General features: G+C 33.6%; 1 protein-coding gene across 1 annotated transcript in view; it reads right to left on the bottom strand.

The window, feature by feature from the left end:
- Positions 1-24,416, bottom strand: part of LOC144444417 (uncharacterized) — a 237,286-nt gene that overhangs the window by 183,407 nt on the left and 29,463 nt on the right. Inside the window, exons 12-22 of the mRNA XM_078133829.1 lie at positions 23,139-23,426; positions 19,330-19,512; positions 16,290-16,580; positions 14,536-14,771; positions 11,670-11,748; positions 11,142-11,285; positions 10,586-10,768; positions 7,904-7,999; positions 7,414-7,598; positions 5,223-5,258; positions 4,392-4,536 (exon numbers count right to left, since the gene is read on the bottom strand). Of these exons, the coding sequence (XP_077989955.1) occupies positions 4,392-4,536; positions 5,223-5,258; positions 7,414-7,598; positions 7,904-7,999; positions 10,586-10,768; positions 11,142-11,285; positions 11,670-11,748; positions 14,536-14,771; positions 16,290-16,580; positions 19,330-19,512; positions 23,139-23,426 (1,866 nt within the window). The remainder of the gene's footprint in view (positions 1-4,391; positions 4,537-5,222; positions 5,259-7,413; positions 7,599-7,903; positions 8,000-10,585; positions 10,769-11,141; positions 11,286-11,669; positions 11,749-14,535; positions 14,772-16,289; positions 16,581-19,329; positions 19,513-23,138; positions 23,427-24,416) is intronic.

The following is a 24,416-nucleotide window of genomic DNA, read 5'->3' as shown; positions in this document are numbered from 1 at the left end:
GTATCTACTATTGCCTAACTTATACCAAATGTATCTACTATTGCCTAACTCATACCAAATGTATCTACTATTGCCTAACTTATACCAAATGTATCTACTATTGCCTAACTTATACCAAATGTATCTACTATTGCCTAACTTATACCAAATGTATCTACTATTGCCTAACTTATACCAAATGTATCTACTATTGCCTAACTTATAACAAATGTATCTACTATTGCCTAACTCATACCAAATGTATCTACTATTGCCTAACTTATACCAAATGTATCTACTATTGCCTAACTTATACCAAATGTATCTACTATTGCCTAACTTATACCAAATGTATCTACTATTGCCTAACTTATACCAAATGTATCTACTATTGCCTAACTTATACCAAATGTATCTACTATTGCCTAACTCATACCAAATGTATCTACTATTGCCTAACTCATACCAAATGTATCTACTATTGCCTAACTCATACCAAATGTATCTACTATTGCCTAACTTCTACCAAATGTATCTACTATTGCCTAACTCATACCAAATGTATCTACTATTGCCTAACTCATACCAAATGTATCTACTATTACCTAACTTCTACCAAATGTATCTACTATTGCCTAACTTATACCAAATGTATCTACTATTGCCTAACGTATACCAAATGTATCTACTATTGCCTAACTTATACCAAATGTATCTACTATTGCCTAACTTCTACCAAATGTATCTACTATTGCCTAACTTATAACAAATGTATCTACTATTGCCTAACTTATACCAAATGTATCTACTATTACCTAACTTCTACCAAATGTATCTAGTGTTGCCTAACTTATACCAAATGTATCTACTATTGCCTAACTTATACCAAATGTATCTACTATTGCCTAACTTATACCAAATGTATCTACTATTGCCTAACTCATACCAAATGTATCTACTATTGCCTAACTTCTACCAAATGTATCTAGTGTTGCCTAACTTATACCAAATGTATCTACTATTGCCTAACTTATACCAAATGTATCTACTATTGCCTAACTTATACCAAATGTATCTACTATTGCCTAACTCATACCAAATGTATCTACTATTGCCTAACTCATACCAAATGTATTTACTATTGCCTAACTTATAACAAATGTATCTACTATTACCTAACTCATACCAAATGTATCTACTATTACCTAACTCATACCAAATGTATCTACTATTGCCTAACTTATACCAAATGTATCTACTATTGCCTAACTCATACCAAATGTATCTAGTGTTGCCTAACTTATACCAAATGTATCTACTATTGCCTAACTCATAACAAATGTATCTACTATTGCCTAACTCATACCAAATGTATCTACTATTGCCTAACTCATACCAAATGTATCTACTATTACCTAACTTCTACCAAATGTATCTACTATTGCCTAACTTATAACAAATGTATCTACTATTGCCTAACTTATACCAAATGTATCTACTATTGCCTAACGTATACCAAATGTATCTACTATTGCCTAACTTATACCAAATGTATCTACTATTGCCTAACTTATACCAAATGTATCTACTATTGCCTAACTTATACCAAATGTATCTACTATTGCCTAACTTATACCAAATGCATCTACTATTGCCTAACTTATAACAAATGTATCTACTATTGCCTAACTTCTAACAAATGTATCTAGTGTTGCCTAACTTATACCAAATGTATCTAGTGTTGCCTAACTTATACCAAATGTATCTACTATTGCCTAACTTATACCAAATGTATCTAGTGTTGCCTAACTCATACCAAATGTATCTACTATTGCCTAACTTATACCAAATGTATCTAGTGTTGCCTAACTTATACCAAATGTATCTACTATTGCCTAACTTATAACAAATGTATCTAGTGTTGCCTAACTTATACCAAATGTATCTACTATTGCCTAACTTATAACAAATGTATCTACTATTGCCTAACTCATACCAAATGTATCTACTATTGCCTAACTTATACCAAATGTATCTACTATTACCTAACTTCTACCAAATGTATCTAGTGTTGCCTAACTTATACCAAATGTATCTACTATTACCTAACTTCTACCAAATGTATCTAGTGTTGCCTAACTCATACCAAATGTATCTACTATTGCCTAACTTTTACCAAATGTATCTACTATTGCCTAACTTATACCAAATGTATCTACTATTGCCTAACTTATACCAAATGTATCTACTATTGCCTAACTTATACCAAATGTATCTACTATTGCCTAACTCATACCAAATGTATCTACTATTGCCTAACTTATACCAAATGTATCTACTATTGCCTAACTTATACCAAATGTATCTACTATTGCCTAACTTATACCAAATGTATCTACTATTGCCTAACTTATACCAAATGTATCTACTATTGCCTAACTTATAACAAATGTATCTACTATTGCCTAACTCATACCAAATGTATCTACTATTGCCTAACTTATACCAAATGTATCTACTATTGCCTAACTTATACCAAATGTATCTACTATTGCCTAACTTATACCAAATGTATCTACTATTGCCTAACTTATACCAAATGTATCTACTATTGCCTAACTTATACCAAATGTATCTACTATTGCCTAACTCATACCAAATGTATCTACTATTGCCTAACTCATACCAAATGTATCTACTATTGCCTAACTCATACCAAATGTATCTACTATTGCCTAACTTATACCAAATGTATCTACTATTGCCTAACTCATACCAAATGTATCTACTATTGCCTAACTTATACCAAATGTATCTACTATTGCCTAACTTATACCAAATGTATCTAGTGTTGCCTAACTTATACCAAATTTATCTAGTGTTGCCTAACTCATACCAACCATATCTTGTCTTGCCTAACCCATACCAAATGTATAATAATAATAAGTTTATTCACCAATATAATAATAACAAAAATTAATCTTAAAAAGATACACATACAGAATAAATGGCAAAAGGGGTCAAGAAATAGCAAAGCTAGTCAAGCTTGTATCCCCTTAGTGACTAACAAGCACACTCATACTTGTAGGTGTATATATTCGATGTTCAAGATTGCCATAGAAACTATAACAAATAAGAAACATAACAAAATGACAAAGCACAACAATCAACAGTGGAACAGTAAAATTGATACACATACAATCACCACAGTCAGTTCACGAAAGAAATGTAAAGTTGTACATGACATTATAGTTATACATATTCTGAGAATAACAACTCTTTCACTTTCTTTTTAAAATTCGTGCATGAGCCAAAAGACCGAATCTCAACAGGCATATTGTTCCAGGTTTTAACGCCAGAGTATGATATGGAAGATTGACCAAATGTTGTATGATTATACTCTAGAAAAAGGTTACCACTATGTCTTTGCCTTGTATCATAGGGATGATCTATAAGAGTAAAGTAATCTGTAATAGTGTGTGCAGACTTGTGATACATCAAATCATGTATAAAAGAGCTGACTGAAAATCTGTACAGTTTGACAATATCTAGGATTTTCAGTTGTTTGAACAATGGGGCAGAATGATCCGTATACGAGCTAAACGTCATCGCACGGACTGCCATCATTTGTGCCTTAAAAATACAATGTAAATGTGTCGAATATGCATTCCCCCAAACTTCTAGACCGTAGGTAAGATGAGACTGAATAAGGGATGAATACAAGAGAATCAAAGTGTCTATTGGTAAAAAATGTCTTAGTTTGAATAGCATACTACACATCGTCTTGATTTTGCTGTGGACATGTGCTATGTGATTAGTCCACTTTAAATGTTTATCAATAAGGAGACCAACAAAAGGGACAACATCTACTTCACTTATAGTGTCCCTTCTCATTAGAATAGAACCCTTAACATCTACTTGTCTCTGTTTGACCCTAAAAATAATATAATTTGATTTCGTTTTGTTGATTGTCATTTTATTGACATCACACCATTGTAGCACCATCTTTAGGTGGTTGGTAGCAATGTCAAGATCAATTGAGTGGTTTGCTGGGTAAGTATGAAATAGATTTGAGTCATCAGCAAACAGTCGAAAATTGAAAAATGAACTAGAATTTGGAATGTCATTTATGTATCTTCTAATGTTGCCTATTTCGGCATCAAACATATCAAGTCTTGCCTAACCGTCTCACCTTGTAAATATCAATTTCACCATCAAACATATCAAGTCTTGCCTAACCGTCTCACCTTGTAAATATCAATTTCACCATCAAACATATCGAGTCTTGCCTAACCGTCTCACCTTGTAAATATCAATTTCACCATCAAACATATCAAGTCTTGCCTAACCGTCTCACCTTGTAAATATCAATTTCACCATCAAACATATCAAGTCTTGCCTAACCGTCTCACCTTGTAAATATCAATTTCACCATCAAACATATCCAGTGTTGGTACATTGATGTTTGTTTCTCTAGACTTCTTTGGTGTTAAGAAAGATCTCTCAGCTGTTCCCATCAGTCCAGAGGCTCCAATACTATTTGATGCTGTGCTGGCACTGTAATTATATGCAAAATATGCATCACTGCATTAAATAGTTGACATGATTTATTTCACTGTTACCATGCCAATACCTAGTCATTTCTTATAGTCAGTTTACCCAAAGAGTGTTTTGCAACCACTATCCATCACCAATCATATGACCATGACCATGACCACCACCAATCACATGACAGAACCCTAATGTATCACAGTCCCTTCATCTGACTATCAACATTCACATGACAACCCTTCCTGATCATGACATGCAATGATATCATAGGAGAATAACGGTGCATGCTTACAAGTTATGCCTTCTACTACACATGCACAATAACATGCAGTGATAATTTACCAAATTTTACATTGTGACATGTTATTAAAGTTATAGAAAACATCTAGCTACATTTTAGAAGTAAGATTTCACAAAATGTCATCATCTAATAAGTAATAGTAATGATTGTTAGTGCTAATTACTAGATAAGTTAGCAAGCTATCCCATAGTGAAATAACAGTGCTGGCCCACCACAAGCTCACCTCTTTTATAAACATCTCTTCTATTACAAATACAGTGGTATAAGAAAGTGACAATATTGTGAAATGAGAGTTGTAACAATGTAAAGATGGACAAGGCACATTGACAATGATTGGAATATTCTATATATTAGTGTTACAGGGGTGGATGAATTGACAAACTGAACTTACCCATATACACTAATATGATTGATCTGTTTCTGTAATCTTGAGATGTATTGTGAGTTAAGATAAAGGAATGGTAGGATGACAGAAAAGAAGATAAGCAAAGAGTTACTACATCCATGGCAAACACACAAAACAAATACTTATAAATTATCACAAAGTGCAGTTGATGCTAAAACAAACAAAGACTTACATGTAAATACACAAAACAAGAGATACTTTGACATAATAATAAAGTGCAATTCTTGCATAAAATAATAACCAATATTGAAGGACAAGAGATGGCATTCAAAGTACCAATATTGAATGACAAGAGATGGCATTCAAAGTACCAATATTGAATGACAAGAGATGGCATTCAAAGTACCAATATTGAATGACAAGAGATGGCATTCAAACTACCAATATTGAATGACAAGAGATGGCATTCAAACTACCAATATTGAATGACAAGAGATGGCATTCAAACTTCCAATATTGAACCAATATTGAATAACAAGAGATGGCATTCAAAATACCAATATTGAATGACAAGATGGCATTCAAACTTTCAATATTGAATAACAAGAGATGGCATTCAAACTACCAATATTGAATGACAAGAGATGGCATTCAAACTACTAATATTGAATGACAAGAGATCGCATTCAAACTTCCAATATTGAATGACAAGAGATGGCATTCAAACTTCCAATATTGAATGACAAGAGATGGCATTCAAACTTCCAATATTGAATGACAAGAGATGGCATTCAAACTACCAATATTGAATGACAAGAGATGGCATTCAAAATACCAATATTGAATGACGAGATGGCATTCAAACTTCCAATTTTGAATAACAAGAGATGGCATTTAAACTTCCAATATTAAATGACAAGAGATGGCATTCAAACTACCAATATTGAACAACAAGAGATGGCATTCAAAATACCAATATTGAATGACGAGATGGCATTCAAACTTCCAATATTGAATGACAAGAGATGGCATTCAAACTACCAATATTGAATGACAAGAGATGGCATTCAAAATACCAATATTGAATGACGAGATGGCATTCAAACTTCCAATTTTGAATAACAAGAGATGGCATTTAAACTTCCAATATTGAATGACAAGAGATGGCATTCAAACTACCAATATTGAATAACAAGAGATGGCATTCAAACTTCCAATATTGAATGACAAGAGATGGCATTCAAACTACCAATATTGAATGACAAGAGATGGCATTCAAAATACCAATATTGAATGACGAGATGGCATTCAAACTTCCAATTTTGAATAACAAGAGATGGCATTTAAACTTCCAATATTGAATGACAAGAGATGGCATTCAAACTACCAATATTGAATGACAAGAGATGGCATTCAAACTTCCAATATTGAATGACAAGAGATGGCATTCAAACTACCAATATTGAATAACAAGAGATGGCATTCAAAATACCAATATTGAATGACAAGAGATGGCATTCAAACTTTCAATATTGAATAACAAGAGATGGCATTCAAACTACCAATATTGAATGACAAGAGATGGCATTCAAACTACCAATACTGAATGGCAAGAGATGGCATTCAAACTATTAATATTGAATGACAAGAGATGGCATTCAAAATACCAATATTGAATGACAAGAGATGGCATTCAAACTTCCAATATTGAATGACAAGAGATGGTATTCAAACTACCAATATTGAATGACAAGAGATGGCATTCAAACTACCAATATTGAATAACAAGAGATGGCATTCAAAATACCAATGTTGAATGACAAGAGATGGCATTCAATCTACCAATATTGAATGACGAGATGGCATTCAAACTACCAATATTGAATAACAAGAGATGGCATTCAAACTACCAATATTGAATGACAAGAGATGGCATTCAAACTACCAATATTGAATAACAAGAGATGGCATTCAAACTTCCAATATTGAATGACAAGAGATGGCATTCAAACTACCAATATTGAATGACAAGAGATGGCATTCAAACTTCCAATATTGAATAACAAGAGATGGCATTCAAACTACCAATATTGAATGACAAGAGATGGCATTCAAACTACCAATACCCCACAGCACTGAATGGACTAGACACACTAGCAATGTTTATCAGACAGTTCTAATTGGACTAGACACATTAAGAATGTTTATCAGCGCTATTGCAAGACACTTGGCTTACCGATCACTATGTGCAGATCGTATAGACCTGGCTGATGCAATCTCTCTCATTCCTGCTGCAGCATCTGCTTTGGATGGATTTCTCTTAGGATTTGGTGATAAACGTCCATGGAGGAACTCCTCAAATGTTGCATTAATATCTTGTAACCATAGGAACGTATAAGGTTGGAACAGTTTCAGCAAATCCTATAGAAGAAACCATTATATACAGTTGACTTCAGCTGGTATTGCCATGGCAACATGATTAACAATTATATACAGTAACTTTCAATTGGTGCTGCCATGGCAACCTGATAAACAACTTATACACAGTTGACTTTGACTGGCGCTGTCATGGCAAACTAATAAACAATTATATACAGTTGACTTCAGCTGGTGCTGCCATGGCAACCTGATAAACAATTATAAACAGTTGACTTCAGCTGGTGCTGCCATGGCAACCTGACAAATCAATTCACTTTATATTGCTTTGACTGTAAGATTTGTCTTACCTTACATTCTTCTCCGTTTTCTTTAACCATCATCATGATTTGTTGTGTAAACTGATGAACTTCCTCATCCATTGTGATGTATTCTTCATATCCATGCTGTAACACACACATCAGGTTTTTTATTTCAGTTATTGCACAAACAGTTTTGGACTTATTACAATTAGTTCTTAGATATTTTAGCTGTTTATAATTGTTGTTGTTACCTGTTTATAATTGTTGTTACCTGTTTATAATTGTTGTTGTTACCTGTTTATAATTGTTGTTGTTACCTGTTTATAATTGTTGTTATTAGCTGTTTATAATTGTTGTTGTTACCTGTTTATAATTGTTGTTGTTACCTGTTTATAATTGTTGTTGTTACCTGTTTATAATTGTTGTTATTAGCTGTTTATAATTGTTGTTGTTACCTGTTTATAATTGTTGTTATTAGCTGTTTATAATTGTTGTTGTTACCTGTTTATAATTGTTGTTGTTACCTGTTTATAATTGTTGTTGTTACCTGTTTATAATTGTTGTTGTTACCTGTTTATAATTGTTGTTGTTACCTGTTTATAATTGTTGTTGTTACCTGTTTATAATTGTTGTTAGCTGTTTATAATTGTTGTTATTAGCTGTTTATAATTGTTGTTACCTGTTTATAATTGTTGTTGTTACCTGTTTATAACTGTTGTTATTAGCTGTTTATAATTGTTGTTGTTACCTGTTTATAATTGTTGTTGTTATTAGCTGTTTATAATTGTTGTTACCTGTTTATAATTGTTGTTATTAGCTGTTTATAATTGTTGTTGTTACCTGTTTATAATTGTTGTTGTTACCTGTTTATAATTGTTGTTGTTACCTGTTTATAATTGTTGTTGTTACCTGTTTATAATTGTTGTTATTAGCTGTTTATAATTGTTGTTGTTACCTGTTTATAATTGTTATTACCTGTTTATAATTGTTGTTGTTACCTGTTTATAATTGTTGTTATTAGCTGTTTATAATTGTTGTTGTTACCTGTTTATAATTGTTGTTACCTGTTTATAATTGTTGTTGTTACCTGTTTATAATTGTTGTTATTAGCTGTTTATAATTGTTGTTGTTAGCTGTTTATAATTGTTGTTGTTACCTGTTTATAATTGTTGTTACCTGTTTATAATTGTTGTTGTTAGCTGTTTATAATTGTTGTTGTTACCTGTTTATAATTGTTGTTACCTGTTTATAATTGTTGTTGTTACCTGTTTATAATTGTTGTTGTTACCTGTTTATAATTGTTGTTATTACCTGTTTATAATTGTTGTTACCTGTTTATAATTGTTGTTGTTACCTGTTTATAATTGTTGTTGTTACCTGTTTATAATTGTTGTTGTTACCTGTTTATAATTGTTGTTACCTGTTTATAATTGTTGTTGTTACCTGTTTATAATTGTTGTTGTTACCTGTTTATAATTGTTGTTGTTACCTGTTTATAATTGTTGTTGTTACCTGTTTATAATTGTTGTTGTTACCTGTTTATAATTGTTGTTACCTGTTTATAATTGTTGTTGTTACCTGTTTATAATTGTTGTTGTTACCTGTTTATAATTGTTGTTATTACCTGTTTATAATTGTTGTTGTTACCTGTTTATAATTGTTGTTATTAGCTGTTTATAATTGTTGTTGTTACCTGTTTATAATTGTTGTTGTTAGCTGTTTATAATTGTTGTTATTAGCTGTTTATAATTGTTGTTATTACCTGTTTATAATTGTTGTTGTTACCTGTTTATAATTGTTGTTACCTGTTTATAATTGTTGTTGTTACCTGTTTATAATTGTTGTTGTTACCTGTTTATAATTGTTGTTGTTACCTGTTTATAATTGTTGTTGTTACCTGTTTATAATTGTTGTTGTTACCTGTTTATAATTGTTGTTGTTAGCTGTTCATAATTGTTGTTGTTACCTGTTTATAATTGTTGTTGTTAGCTGTTTATAATTGTTGTTACCTGTTTATAATTGTTGTTGTTACCTGTTTATAACTGTTGTTGTTAGGTGTATATAATTGTTGTTGTTAGCTGTTTATAATTGTTGTTGTTACCTGTTTATAATTGTTGTTGTTACCTGTTTATAATTGTTGTTGTTACCTGTTTATAATTGTTGTTAGCTGTTTATAATTGTTGTTACCTGTTTATAATTGTTGTTGTTACCTGTTTATAATTGTTGTTGTTAGCTGTTTATAATTGTTGTTAGCTGTTTATAATTGTTGTCGTTACCTGTTTATAATTGTTGTCGTTACCTGTTTATAATTATTGTTGTTACCTGTTTATAATTGTTGTTGTTACCTGTTTATAATTGTTGTTGTTAGCTGTTTATAATTGTTGTTGTTACCTGTTTATAATTGTTGTCGTTACCTGTTTATAATTGTTGTTATTAGCTGTTTATAATTGTTGTTGTTAGCTGTTTATAATTGTTGTTGTTACCTGTTTATAATTGTTGTTGTTAGCTGTTTATAATTGTTGTTGTTTGCTGTTTATAATTGTTGTTGTTAGGTGTATATAATTATTGTTGTTAGCTGTTTATAATTGTTGTTGTTACCTGTTTATAATTGTTGTTGTTACCTGTTTATAACTGTTGTTGTTAGCTGTTTATAATTGTTGTTGTTAGGTTTTTTTAATTGTTGTTGTTACCTGTTTATAATGTTATTACAACTTTGGCAATAACTCTTACCTTATCTACAGTACCCAGCATGTGAACTAATGACCCTCTAGCTCTGAATCCAGACAACCATTGTGTTACTCTTTCTTGTACACTGATTACAGCAGTACTCTGGTCTAATGGTGGAGTAAAACTGACAAAGTTTTCTATCAACTCCATACGAATGGTCAATATAGGGGTGATAGTGCCTTGTTTCTATACAACACAAAAGAGATAATCATATACACATATAGCACAGATTAGTTTACTTTGAAATCAAAGTTGAAATGTAATACTCCTAGAATTCCACACATTGTGTCTTAGAGTTTAGTATTAGAAGTGAAAACCATTGTGAGTGTACCATGGAATAAATTAACGCAAGTTATCAACTTATAGGGATAACTTTCTGAATTTTTGGTACAGTACAAAGATATCATTTGGAATGTTTTCAATCAAATTGTTGGTTAATCTTTCATTGCCAGAATAAGGTAATAAATTACAGTTATGAGGACTTTCACTTTGTGTTTGTGTACCTAATTCACTTAATAGTGTATATTCAATTAAGATTGGGATTTTGTGTTTACACTACCTCAGCCATATTAGCCTGTACAATAGTATTCAACATCGACCGAAGACTTTTCACTGTGGTTTGTTTCAAACCATTTAGCACCAAGGCATCCATGTGTGCTACATATTCTTCCCAGGCAGGGGAGGCTCTGCTAATTTCAACAGCCTGAAAGAAAGACACAAAGACATTGACAATGACAATTCACCTGGAAAGGTTTTGCTTATTTCAACAGCCTGTAATAATAGATACAGATACATTGGCAACATGTATTATTAACAAAATAGGAGAGGCACTGCTTATTTCAACAGCCTGTAATACAGATACAGAGATACTGAATTGTCATTTATTTAACTATTATTGGAAAAATGATTTGACTAAAAGAGTCATATTCAGGTGATATGCATAACATTGCAGAGAAATACCATGCACATATGCAGTACACTCCATGTAGAATTTACAAACATTCCAGAAAATACACACACACACACACACACACACACACACACACACACACACACACATACATACATGTACATACATCTAACTCACCTCATATGATGTCTGCAATAATTGATGTATTTTGTTCCCAGAGGGCACGACATAACTTTGATGTTCTTCATCTAAATCTCTATAAGGTACGAATAAGAAACAAAGACAATGATATTATATTAAAATTTAAAAAATAGGGCCATAATTTGTGAAACTAGTGGATGGAAAAATAACAAGTCTGACGTGGCCTCATGTCTAGTCTTATATAGACTTGTCCCGTATGATATAACTCCAATCTTTAGTCTGATATGGACTTGTCTTGTCTGATATGACACCATCATTAATCTGATATGGATTTGTCCTGTATGATATGACACCATCTTTAGTCTGATATGGATTTGTCTTGTATGACATGACACCATCATTAATCTGATATGGATTTGTCCTGTATGATATGACACCATCATTAATCTGATATGGATTTGTCTTGTCTGATATGACACCATCATTAATCTGATATGGATTTGTCTTGTATGACATGACACCATCTTTAATCTGATATGGATTTGTCCTGTATGACATGACACCATCATTAATCTGATATGGATTTGTCCTGTCTGATATGACACCATCATTAATCTGATATGGATTTGTCCTGTATGACATGACACCATCATTAATCTGATATGGATTTGTCCTGTATGATATGACACCATCATTAATCTGATATGGATTTGTCTTGTATGACATGACACCATCTTTAGTCTGATATGGATTTGTCTTGTATGACATGACACCATCATTAATCTGATATGGATTTGTCCTGTATGACATGACACCATCTTTAGTCTGATATGGATTTGTCTTGTCTGACATGACCCCATCATTAATCTGATATGGATTTGTCCTGTATGATATGACACCATCATTAATCTGATATGGATTTGTCCTGTCTGATATGACACCATCTTTAGTCTGATATGGATTTGTCTTGTATGACATGACACCATCTTTAATCTGATATGGATTTGTCCTGTATGACATGACACCATCATTAATCTGATATGGATTTGTCTTGTCTGATATGACACCATCTTTAGTCTGATATGGATTTGTCTTGTATGACATGACACCATCATTAATCTGATATGGATTTGTCTTGTCTGACATGACACCATCATTAATCTGATATGGATTTGTCTTGTATGACATGACACCATCTTTAGTCTGATATGGATTTGTCCTGTCTGATATGACCCCATCTTTAGTTTGATATGACCCCATCTTTAGTCTGATATATATATATATATATCTGTTCTTTTTGGTATGGCCCCATATTTTAGTCTGACTTCACTTGTATTGTCTATTCTCATATACCTATGTCCAGATCAACCATTCTTGATGACATTTAACGTGAAATATCACTTCTGATATGGGATACTAAACGTCATGATATTTATGTTAAATATATCAGAAAACACCTTTCTGATAGGATAAAACATGCCGATTGAGAACATAAACAAAATGGTGGGTGATCTTCATACTAAAGTTAGATATCGCGTATGGCCACAAAAATGAGAAATTTTTAAAACAATTTTGGCGAAAATATCCATACCCAAATGCTACCATTTATGATCATACATTAAATGACAAATGCATAACAACACTGTACAGGTACGTACATTTCCCAACAAATATCACTGGTGACTGTGAGTGTACACTGTAGGCCACCCACTGTATATGTATACTAACTAGCCTTACGACACTATTACACTGCACAAGTTATGCTCACAGTTGACCATCTAGTTTTATAAGCATTTTCTGAAACTTTTAGAGAACTTACTTTAACACCAATGTTGTATTTCGAAATAATTACACATGACGGATTTTTGCATTAGCGGGTGTCATAAAAATTGTTTGCATCTCTAAAGCTATTTGCAATGTTACTGATAATAGGTCAATAAAACTGATAACAACTGATATGACATTGAGCTTAGCTTTGCCTGATGTGTTATGTAACAGTGCTTTATCACATTTGTAAATATTGCCAACAAACATTATTCAGTGATAAGAAAGATAAGAAAACCCATTTCCTTAGTTAATGGTTCGATTCTGTAATGATATACACCAAAATCTGATGAAAATTGACGATTGTCAGAGCACGTTGAGCAGGGTCAGCAAACTATGTGTATGTGAATGTCACCTGATAACAAGTCGCGCGACACATGAAACACACTGCAAGCCATGCTCTTCATTTTTCATAATTTCTCCTTGAATTCATGGGCATCGGCATATGATAATTCAGTTGTTACCCGATATCACGTACCTCTTCATTGGTTACATCACTCACTGTTCTTGCAGTTTTCATAATGTGTCACTTGTCTAACAACTCGGACGAACAAATAGGTGATATGGGATAATAACCTCATATTATGGCCCATGTCTAGTTTGATATGGATTTGTCCTGACTGATATGATCACATATATTGTCTGATATGGATTTATCCTGTCTGATATGATCACATATCCTGTCTGATATTATCACATACCTTGTCTAATATGGATTTATCCTGACTGATATGATCACATATATTGTCTGATATGGATTTATCCTGTCTGATATGATCACATATCCTGTCTGATATTATCACATACCTTGTCTAATATGGATTTATCCTGACTGATATGATCACATATATTGCCTGATATGGATTTATCCTGTCTGATATGATCACATGTATTGCCTGATATGGATTTGTCCTTTCTGACATGATCACATCTTTTGTCTGATATGGATTTGTCCTGGCTGATATGATCACATATCTTGTCTGATATAACTGATATAGACATCTAGTTTGATATTGTATGTGAGAGATTGAGATTGAAACTAATAAAGGGATACACTGACTGCAGGACTTTGACTTACTTCTGCCATTTGATAAGTTCATCCATGGAGTAACTCTTGTCAGAATCCCGCATTTCATAAACATCTAATGGCATTTTGGACCAAGATTCTGAGATGTCAATCATTTCATGGCAATTGCTTTGTACAATAGACAGGTTATGATGTAGATCAGAACAGACCAATGAATGAGCTAGTTCTATAAAATCAGCACTCTCTGTCATCTTCCATGTGTAGTGATTTAGACCTTGTTCAAATAGCTAGATAAAAGAAACATCAAAAGTTTAGGTCAGCATGACAACAAAGACTACACACAATAACTGCTACATTGTCAAAGACTACACACAATAACTGCTACATTGTCAAAGACTACACACAATAACTGCTACATTGTCAAAGACTACACACAATAACTGCTACATTGTCAAAGACTACACACAATAACTGCTACATTGTCAAAGACTACACACAATAACTGCTACATTGTCAAAGACTACACACAATAACTGCTACATTTTCAAAGACTACACACAATAACTGCTACATTGTCAAAGACTACACACAATAACTGCTACATTGTCAAAGACTACACACAATAACTGCTACATTTTCAAAGACTACACACAATAACTGCTACATTGTCAAAGACTACACACAATAACTGCTACATTGTCAAAGACTACACACAATAACTGCTATTGTCAAAGACTACACACAATAACTGCTACATTGTCAAAGACTACACACAATAACTGCTATTGTCAAAAACTACACACAATAACTGCTATTGTCAAAAACTACACACAATAACTGCTATATTGTCAATTTCACACAGCCATTATATTTACTGCTGATATCCTACAAACTCATTGCTAGTTTTCACATCTAGTGATTACACCCATCTAATGGGTACAGGCAATAAAATCATAAAACCATATATCATTAATTATTTGAGCATTTCAGGGCAACAAAGTAAGTACACACAGTACAGGCAATAAAATCAATAAACCACTCTGACTTAATAACTTCGATTACAGCTGCTGTATAAATATCCGATTGCAATCCTCCTGTCTTTGAGATAACCTAGTCTGGATGCCAACTGTGGTTTCTAACCACTGGAGTGAAGGTACAAATTGTAACAATACTGTATAGGAACTAGACTGTGAGTGAAGGTACAAATTGTAACAATACTGTATAGGAACTAGACTGTGAGTGAAGGTATAAATTGTAACAATACTGTATAGGAACTAGACTGTGAGTGAAGGTACAAATTGTAACAATACTGTATAGGAACTAGACTGTGAGTGAAGGTACAAATTGTAACGATACTGTATAGGAACTAGACTGTGAGTGAAGGTATAAATTGTAACGATACTGTATAGGAACTAGACTGTGAGTGAAGGTATAAATTGTAACGATACTGTATAGGAACTAGACTGTGAGTGAAGGTACAAATTGTAACGATACTGTATAGGAACTAGACTGTGAGTGAAGGTATAAATTGTAACGATACTGTATAGGAACTAGACTGTGAGTGAAGGTATAAATTGTAACGACACTGTATAGGAACTAGACTGTGAGTGAAGGTATAAATTGTAACGATACTGTATAGGAACTAGACTGTGAGTGAAGGTATAAATTGTAATGATACCGTATAGGAACTAGACTGTGAGTGAAGGTATAAATTGTAACGATACTGTATAGGAACTAGACTGTGAGTGAAGGTATAAATTGTAACGATACTGTATAGGAACTAGACTAGTAATAATCATACTTACATGGTCTATCTTTCCTAATTTTCTTTCAAATAATGGTCTCTCAAAGTCTGTGATAGTTCTCATAACGGTATTATACTTAGATACAATGGTTTCAAGTCTGGCAGCAGTTGTTCTGAGTGTAGTTGCATCAGTATTTCTGAGTAGAGCTCTCACATTGTCTGGTATTTTCACATGATATGGATCCTGTGCCAGGTAATGGACTTCACGTAGAAGTAAGTACAGCTCTGGGTCAAGGTTCACATTCACTACTTGTGGCCGCAAATCTTGCTCTTCATCATAGTCATCAGCAATCTAACATACAGACAACAAACATGACTTAATTTAGGATTAATTTCAAATTAATACATCACAAATAATAGTGTTCTTACAATTGTTGTAATTATAAGTAAACAAGTCATTGAAAATGACATAATCCCCGCTATGATTGGGTTTTAAGGAACTGGCAGTTTATGTTGTCATTTTCAAACCTGGTTAATGTTGTTTGGCCTCATATGGTTGTTTTTGATATCACTACTCTGTTCAAGCATGTCTGAGTTATGGCTCTGGACATGAAAACTGCGCCAACAAAATGGCTGCCAGGCAGCCATATTGGATTGTATCATGACGAAAATGGGTATGCACATGTATGTCATAGAACACTGTCCTAATATCAACTTTGAATGAGATCTGTTCAAGCATGTCTGAGTTATGGCTTTGGACAGAGAAACTTCGCAAACAAAATGGCTGCTAGGTGGCCATATTGGATCTATCATAAAACAAATTGACGTGCATATGTATGCCATAGCATGTTGCCCCTGTACCAAGTTTGAAAAAAATCAGTCCAGACATCTCCAAGAAACAGCTGCAGACAGACGCACGCACGCACGCACGCACGCACGCACGGACAGACGGTACCCAATCCATAAGTCCCCGTCCGGACGACTAAATATACCTAGGACCCTTTATTATAATTATTATTATTTGACTTTATTTAAACTCGATAGACTGTTGAGCCAAAGGCTCTTCTCACACAGTGAGATAAAAGTATACAATTTATAGATTAAAAAGACCAAGAAGTAAAAATAGACTGTCAAACAAATGAAACAAATACAAAAGGTTGTAAAATGGCAAAAGCCAGAAGAACAACAAGAAGACTACAAAACTAACAATTTTCTAAAAGATAAAATTTACATTTACGTTTAACAGACCGAAGAGTTGCGCAGGATTTGACATCAACCCTATGAGTATTTAGCCTGGAATTCATGCAGATTGGGTTTTTAAATTTTGTTTTCCAATCACACATGGCCAGATGCCATTCATACTCTCCTTAATGAAGCTCGCGGCCCTGAAAACAGTCACAAATTCTTATTGGTGATTTTTAAATAAGCCTGCTGTGAGATGTCAATAGCCTCACCATGAGATTAGGCCGAACGCAGAGGTGGCGTTTTAGATTTAAATGCAATTACCATTCAATGACCTTGTTCATTCGTACGTCAATTACCATTCAATGACCTTGTTCATTCGTACGTCAATTACCATTCAATGACCTTGTTCATTCGTATGTCAATTACCATTCAATGACCTTGTTCATTCGTATGTCAATTACCATTCAATGACCTTGTTCATTCGTATGTCAATTACCATTCAATGACCTTGTTCATTCGTACGTCAATTACCATTCAATGACCTTGTTCATTCGTACGTCAATTACCATTCAATGACCTTGTTCATTCGTATGTCAATTACCATTCAATGACCTTGTTCATTCATATGTCAATTACCATTCAATGACCTTGTTCATTCGTACGTCAATTACCATTCAATGACCTTGTTCATTCGTACGTCAATTACCATTCAATGACCTTGTTCATTCGTACGTCAATTACCATTCAATGACCTTGTTCATTCGTACGTCAATTACCATTCAATGACCTTGTTCATTCATATGTCAATTACCATTCAATGACCTTGTTCATTCGTATGTCAATTACCATTCAATGACCTTGTTCATTCATATGTCAATTACCATTCAATGACCTTGTTCATTCGTACGTCAATTACCATTCAATGACCTTGTTCATTCGTACGTCAATTACCATTCAATGACCTTGTTCATTCATATGTCAATTACCATTCAATGACCTTGTTCATTTGTACATCAATTACCATTCAATGACCTTGTTCATTCGTACGTCAATTACCATTCAATGACCTTGTTCATTCGTACGTCAATTACCATTCAATGACCTTGTTCATTCGTACGTCAATTACCATTCAATGACCTTGTTCATTCGTACGTCAATTACCATTCAATGACCTTGTTCATTCGTACGTCAATTACCATTCAATGACCTTGTTCATTCGTACGTCAATTACCATTCAATGACCTTGTTCATTCGTATGTCAATTACCATTCAATGACCTTGTTCATTTGTATGTCAATTACCATTCAATGACCTTGTTCATTCATATGTCAATTACCATTCAATGACCTTGTTCATTCGTACGTCAATTACCATTCAATGACCTTGTTCATTCGTACGTCAATTACCATTCAATGACCTTGTTCATTCATATGTCAATTACCATTCAATGACCTTGTTCATTCATATGTCAATTACCATTCAATGACTTTGTTCATTCGTACGTCAATTACCATTCAATGACCTTGTTCATTCGTATGTCAATTACCATTCAATGACCTTGTTCATTCGTATGTCAATTACCATTCAATGACCTTGTTCATTCGTACGTCAATTACCATTCAATGACCTTGTTCATTTGTACGTCAATTACCATTCAATGATCTTGTTCATTCGTACGTCAATTACCTTTCAATGACCTTAACTAGAGTATTTGTGGTTACAAACAATGTAATAATATTGTTTATATTATTGATTGATTTATAGTTATCATCATATTTCCCATGGTGCAACATTCAAGATATTCAAGATGGTGGGTTAGCAAGTTCCCTATTGAAATGTATGTAAAACAAAACAATAAAGGTACATACCAACAAAACAATAAAGGTACATACCAACAAAACAATAAAGGTACATACCAACAAAGGTTGTTTGAGACGATCTCGCAGTTCTGTCACAATGTTATTCTGCCAATCCTGGATACCCTTCACTTCAAATTTCTGAAAATCATCCATGCAATCAGCAAATATATCCCTCACATGCCATCCTGTATCCCCCTCTAGAGATTGTGGACTGATTCTTTTTAGTTTGTTCATGGGTTCCTGATAGGAAAAACAGCCAAGATATTACATTAATTGGCATCATTTCAATCTGCATTTACAATATGAAAGCTTCTTTCTGATCCTATTTAATTAAAGAATTAAAGAATTTTGGTTGTTTGCCATCTTGATTTCAATCTGTTATTTTATTATAATAATAATACTAATAATAATAATAATAATAATAATAATAATAATAATAATAATAATAATAATATATGGTTTGTTAAAACAAAAATGTGACCAAAATAAAATAGTCAAATTGCTTGAGTTCACACATCAGTAAAATAAACATGTTAAAACACAAAAACAAAAACAAAAACAAAAACCAAAGTGATTAATACAACAAGTCCTAAAAGTAGTAAAATTCAATACAATACAAAGTACTATGAATAAAGTTAAAATACAGTTATGAGAATACTAAAATAAGGTACACACACACACACACACACACACAGACACACACACACAGACACACACACACACACACAGTGACACACACACAGTGACACACACACACAGACACACACACACACACACACACACAAACCAACCAAACAAACAAACAAAACCAATACGAAATAACGAAGGATACATAAATAATAAAACAGACAAACATACAAAGAAAACTGTCACCACACTAAAAAAAAAAATGCCAATGGCATTGTAGCACAACTGTACAGTTTTTAAAAATGCTAACATGCGAACAATAAGTGTTCATTTGGTGAATGACTTTCCAGTTGCCTATCCAACCATGTTGCTATCTTTACGATATATGCTATCATTTGGCTGTTGCTATGGATGTGGTCTTGTTGCTAGGCATATTTACATACATTTTTTGATTGTTTATTCAATTGTCTATTAATCTCCATTGTTATCTTCACAATATATGTGATCATTTGGCTGTTGCTATGGGCGTGGTCTTGTTGCTAGGCACACTTGCATACATTTTTTTAGACTCTCTTACAGCCCTCGGAGCTTCGCTTTACTAAAATTAAAGCTAAACGAATTATTTTGTATGTACCGATGCCAGCTAATTAACCGTACTCGAATATCCTTGTACTGTGCGCCCTCATCGACCATGATAGAGATAACCATTCGTTGACGTGTGACTGCGACGCTCCGTGTTATCGCGAAGCCCCGGACTTCGCGATAACACGGAGCGTCGCAGTCACACGTCAACGAACATATATCTCTATGTGGTCGATGAGGGCGCACAGTACAAGGTTGTTCGAGTACGATGGAGTACGTTATGTAGATGGTATCGGTACATACAAAATAATTCATTTAGCGTCAATTTTAGTAAAGCGAAGTTCCGAGGACTGTGAGAGAGTCTAACATTTTTTGAATGTTTATTCATTTGTCTTCTATTCCTGTTGTTATCTTTGCAATATATGTGATTATTTGGCTGTTGCTATGGGCGTGGTCTTGTTGCTAGGCATATTTACATACAATTTTTTGAATGTTTATTCAATTGTCTATTAATCCCCTTTGTTATCTTTGCAATATATGTGATCATTTGGCTGTTGCTATGGGCGTGGTCTTGTTGCTAGGCACATTTGCATACATTTTTTGAATGTTTATTCATTTGTCTTTCTATTCCTGTAGTTATCTTTGCAATATATATGATTATTTGGCTGTTTCTATGGGTGTGGTCTTGTTGCTAGGCAAATTTACATACATTTTTTGAACGTTTATTCAATTGTCTATTAATCCCTGTTATTATCTTTGTGAAATACACGACCGTTTGGCTGTTGCTATGGGCGTGGTCATGGTTGCTACGGTATTTGCATACATTTTTTGAATGTTTATTCATTTGCCTACCATATGATGTTGTTATTTGACCAAAATATACTGCCATTTGGTTGTTGGTAAGGGCGTGGTCATGGTTGCTAGGGCCAATTTTGTCAAAATGTTTTGAAGAATAACATGCAGAAACATCTCACCAAGTTTCAGACTCGGTGACCAAGTACTTTTTGAGATATAAGTTTTTGACCAAAAATGAACATTTTTACACCTAATTTGCATATCACTCATGGAATCATGGTATGCTTAATATTTCTTTGTCCATACATCCCTAGATACATTCCCATTAAATTTCAGCCCAATCTGCTCAGTAGTTTTGGAATTATAGATTTTTAACCAAAAAGACACATTTTTAGCCGTAATTTGCATATCACTGATGGAATCATCCCGTCATGGACAAATCTGACTTTACATCCCCTTAAGAATGTTCCCACCAAATTTCGCACCAATCTGCCCAGTAGTTTCTGAGTTTAAGTTTTTTGACCAAAAATCACATTTTTTGACCCAAATCACACATCTGTGATGCGATCATTTTGATTTGAACAATTGCCCAACTAGACACCCCAGGTAATGGACCCACCAAATATCATGGCAATCGGTTCATCAGTTTTTGAGTTTAAGTTGTTTACACACATACACACACACACACACACACACACAGACAGACAGACAGACAGACAGACAGACAGACAGACAGACAGACAGACAGACAGACAGACAGACAGACAGACAGACAGACAGACAGACAGACGCCGGGGGATCCCTATAGCACTACTGAACCTCAGTTCAGTTGTGCTAAAAATTACTCAACCAGTCTAATGCTATACACAACAGGACTATTTTTCTCTTTGTTTTGTCCTACACTCAATGTACACTTGAAAGGGACTTTTCTATTTTAATGTGTAGGGTATTGGTGATGATTCAGTGATGGAACTAGGTGATGAAGTCTGTGATTGTCCTTTACTATCAACAATGCAAACAACACTGGAGAATTCACCTCAATTTGTCAGAGAGCTCTCCTTGCCAAACAACACTAGAGAATTCACCTCAATTTGTCAGAGAGCTCTCCTTGCCAAACAACACTGGAGAATTCAAGACATGAACGGACTAAGGAAATGTAAATAAGCTTTAAATTTTTGTTGCCAGCACCATGTTTTGTATATGTTATTCAGGACTCTCATGATATGTAGGCGTTTTGAAGCCCTGCTTATAATATTGCTTACATGATGTGTATCCCATTTTAAGTTGTGGGTTAGATTGAGACCTAAGCATTTGTAAACATTTACAACTTCTAAGGTCGATTGACCAATTGCGTTTTGTATATGTTAGCCACATATACTGTGTACTGTGCTAAGAAACTATGTTTTGTATATGTTAGCCATATGTACTGTGTACTGTGCTAAGAAACTATGTTTTGTATATGTTAGCCATATGTACTGTGTACTGTGCTAAGAAACTATGTTTTGTATATGTTAGCCACATATACTGTGTACTGTGCTAAGAAACTATGTTTTGTATATGTTAGCCACATATACTGTGTACTGTGCTAAGAAACTATGTTTTGTATATGTTAGCCATATGTACTGTGTACTGTGCTAAGAAACTATGTTTTGTATATGTTAGCCATATGTACTGTGTACTGTGCTAAGAAACTATGTTTTGTATATGTTAGCCATATGTACTGTGTACTGTGCTAAGAAACTATGTTTTGTATATGTTAGCCACATATACTGTGTACTGTGCTAAGAAACTATGTTTTGTATATGTTAGCCACAATACTATATATTATACTATGAACTATGTTAAGGTACCTAGGTACCTACCTTGACTCTTGCTTCTAAAGCCCTGATCCATATCAGATTACTAACAACCCTGGGCATGTTAGCATGCAATGGAGGTTTTCTCATATTGGCATGGAACATAGACTTAACAGCTATCAGTTCTCCAGTCAATGAGTTCAACAGGTGTCTGTCTTTGTCTTTCAAGTTTTCTTGTACCATTTCCCTACTACTGATGCCTTCAAAGACTTCTAGTAGTCTTAGCTGGGCACCAATCGTAGGACACTGTAGGAAACTCTGACGTAAAACAATAGCTAGTCGTGTCTCCAAATCCTGTACAAAATAAATAAAGTATGACAGGGTATTAGACATACTTCTAATGTATCTAAATGTCAACTATTAAAGCTGACAATACTGTGATACAACATGTGATGAGATCTACTTACCTTAGTGACAATACTGTGATACAACATGTGATGAGATCTACATACCTTAGTGACAATACTGTGATATAACATGTGATGAGATCTACATACCTTAGTGACAATACTGTGATATGTGTGATGAGATCTACATACCTTAGTGACAATACTGTGATATAACATGTGATGAGATCTACATACCTTAGTGACAATACTGTGATATAACATGTGATGAGATCTACTTACCTTAGTGACAATACTGTGATATAACATGTGATGAGATCTACTTACCTTAGTGACAATACTGTGATATAACATGTGATGAGATCTACTTACCTTAGTGACAATACTGTGATACAACATGTGATGAGATCTACATACCTTAGTGACAATACTGTGATATAACATGTGATGAGATCTACATACCTTAGTGACAATACTGTGATATGTGTGATGAGATCTACATACCTTAGTGACAATACTGTGATACAACATGTGATGAGATCTACATACCTTAGTGACAATACTGTGATATAACATGTGATGAGATCTACATACCTTAGTGACAATACTGTGATACAACATGTGATGAGATCTACTTACCTTAGTGACAATACTGTGATATAACATGTGATGAGATCTACATACCTTAATAGTGACAATACTGTGATACAACATGTGATGAGATCTACATACCTTAGTGACAATACTGTGATACAACATGTGATGAGATCTACATACCTTAGTGACAATAATGTGATACATGTGATGAGATCTACATACCTTAGTGACAATACTGTGATATGTGTGATGAGATCTACATACCTTAGTGACAATACTGTGATACAACATGTGATGAGATCTACATACCTTAGTGACAATACTGTGATACAACATGTGA

This window comes from Glandiceps talaboti, chromosome 13 (genome assembly GCF_964340395.1).
Source record: "Glandiceps talaboti chromosome 13, keGlaTala1.1, whole genome shotgun sequence".
NCBI classification, from domain to species: domain Eukaryota; kingdom Metazoa; phylum Hemichordata; class Enteropneusta; family Spengelidae; genus Glandiceps; species Glandiceps talaboti.
This window is presented reverse-complemented; position numbering and strand designations above follow the sequence as displayed.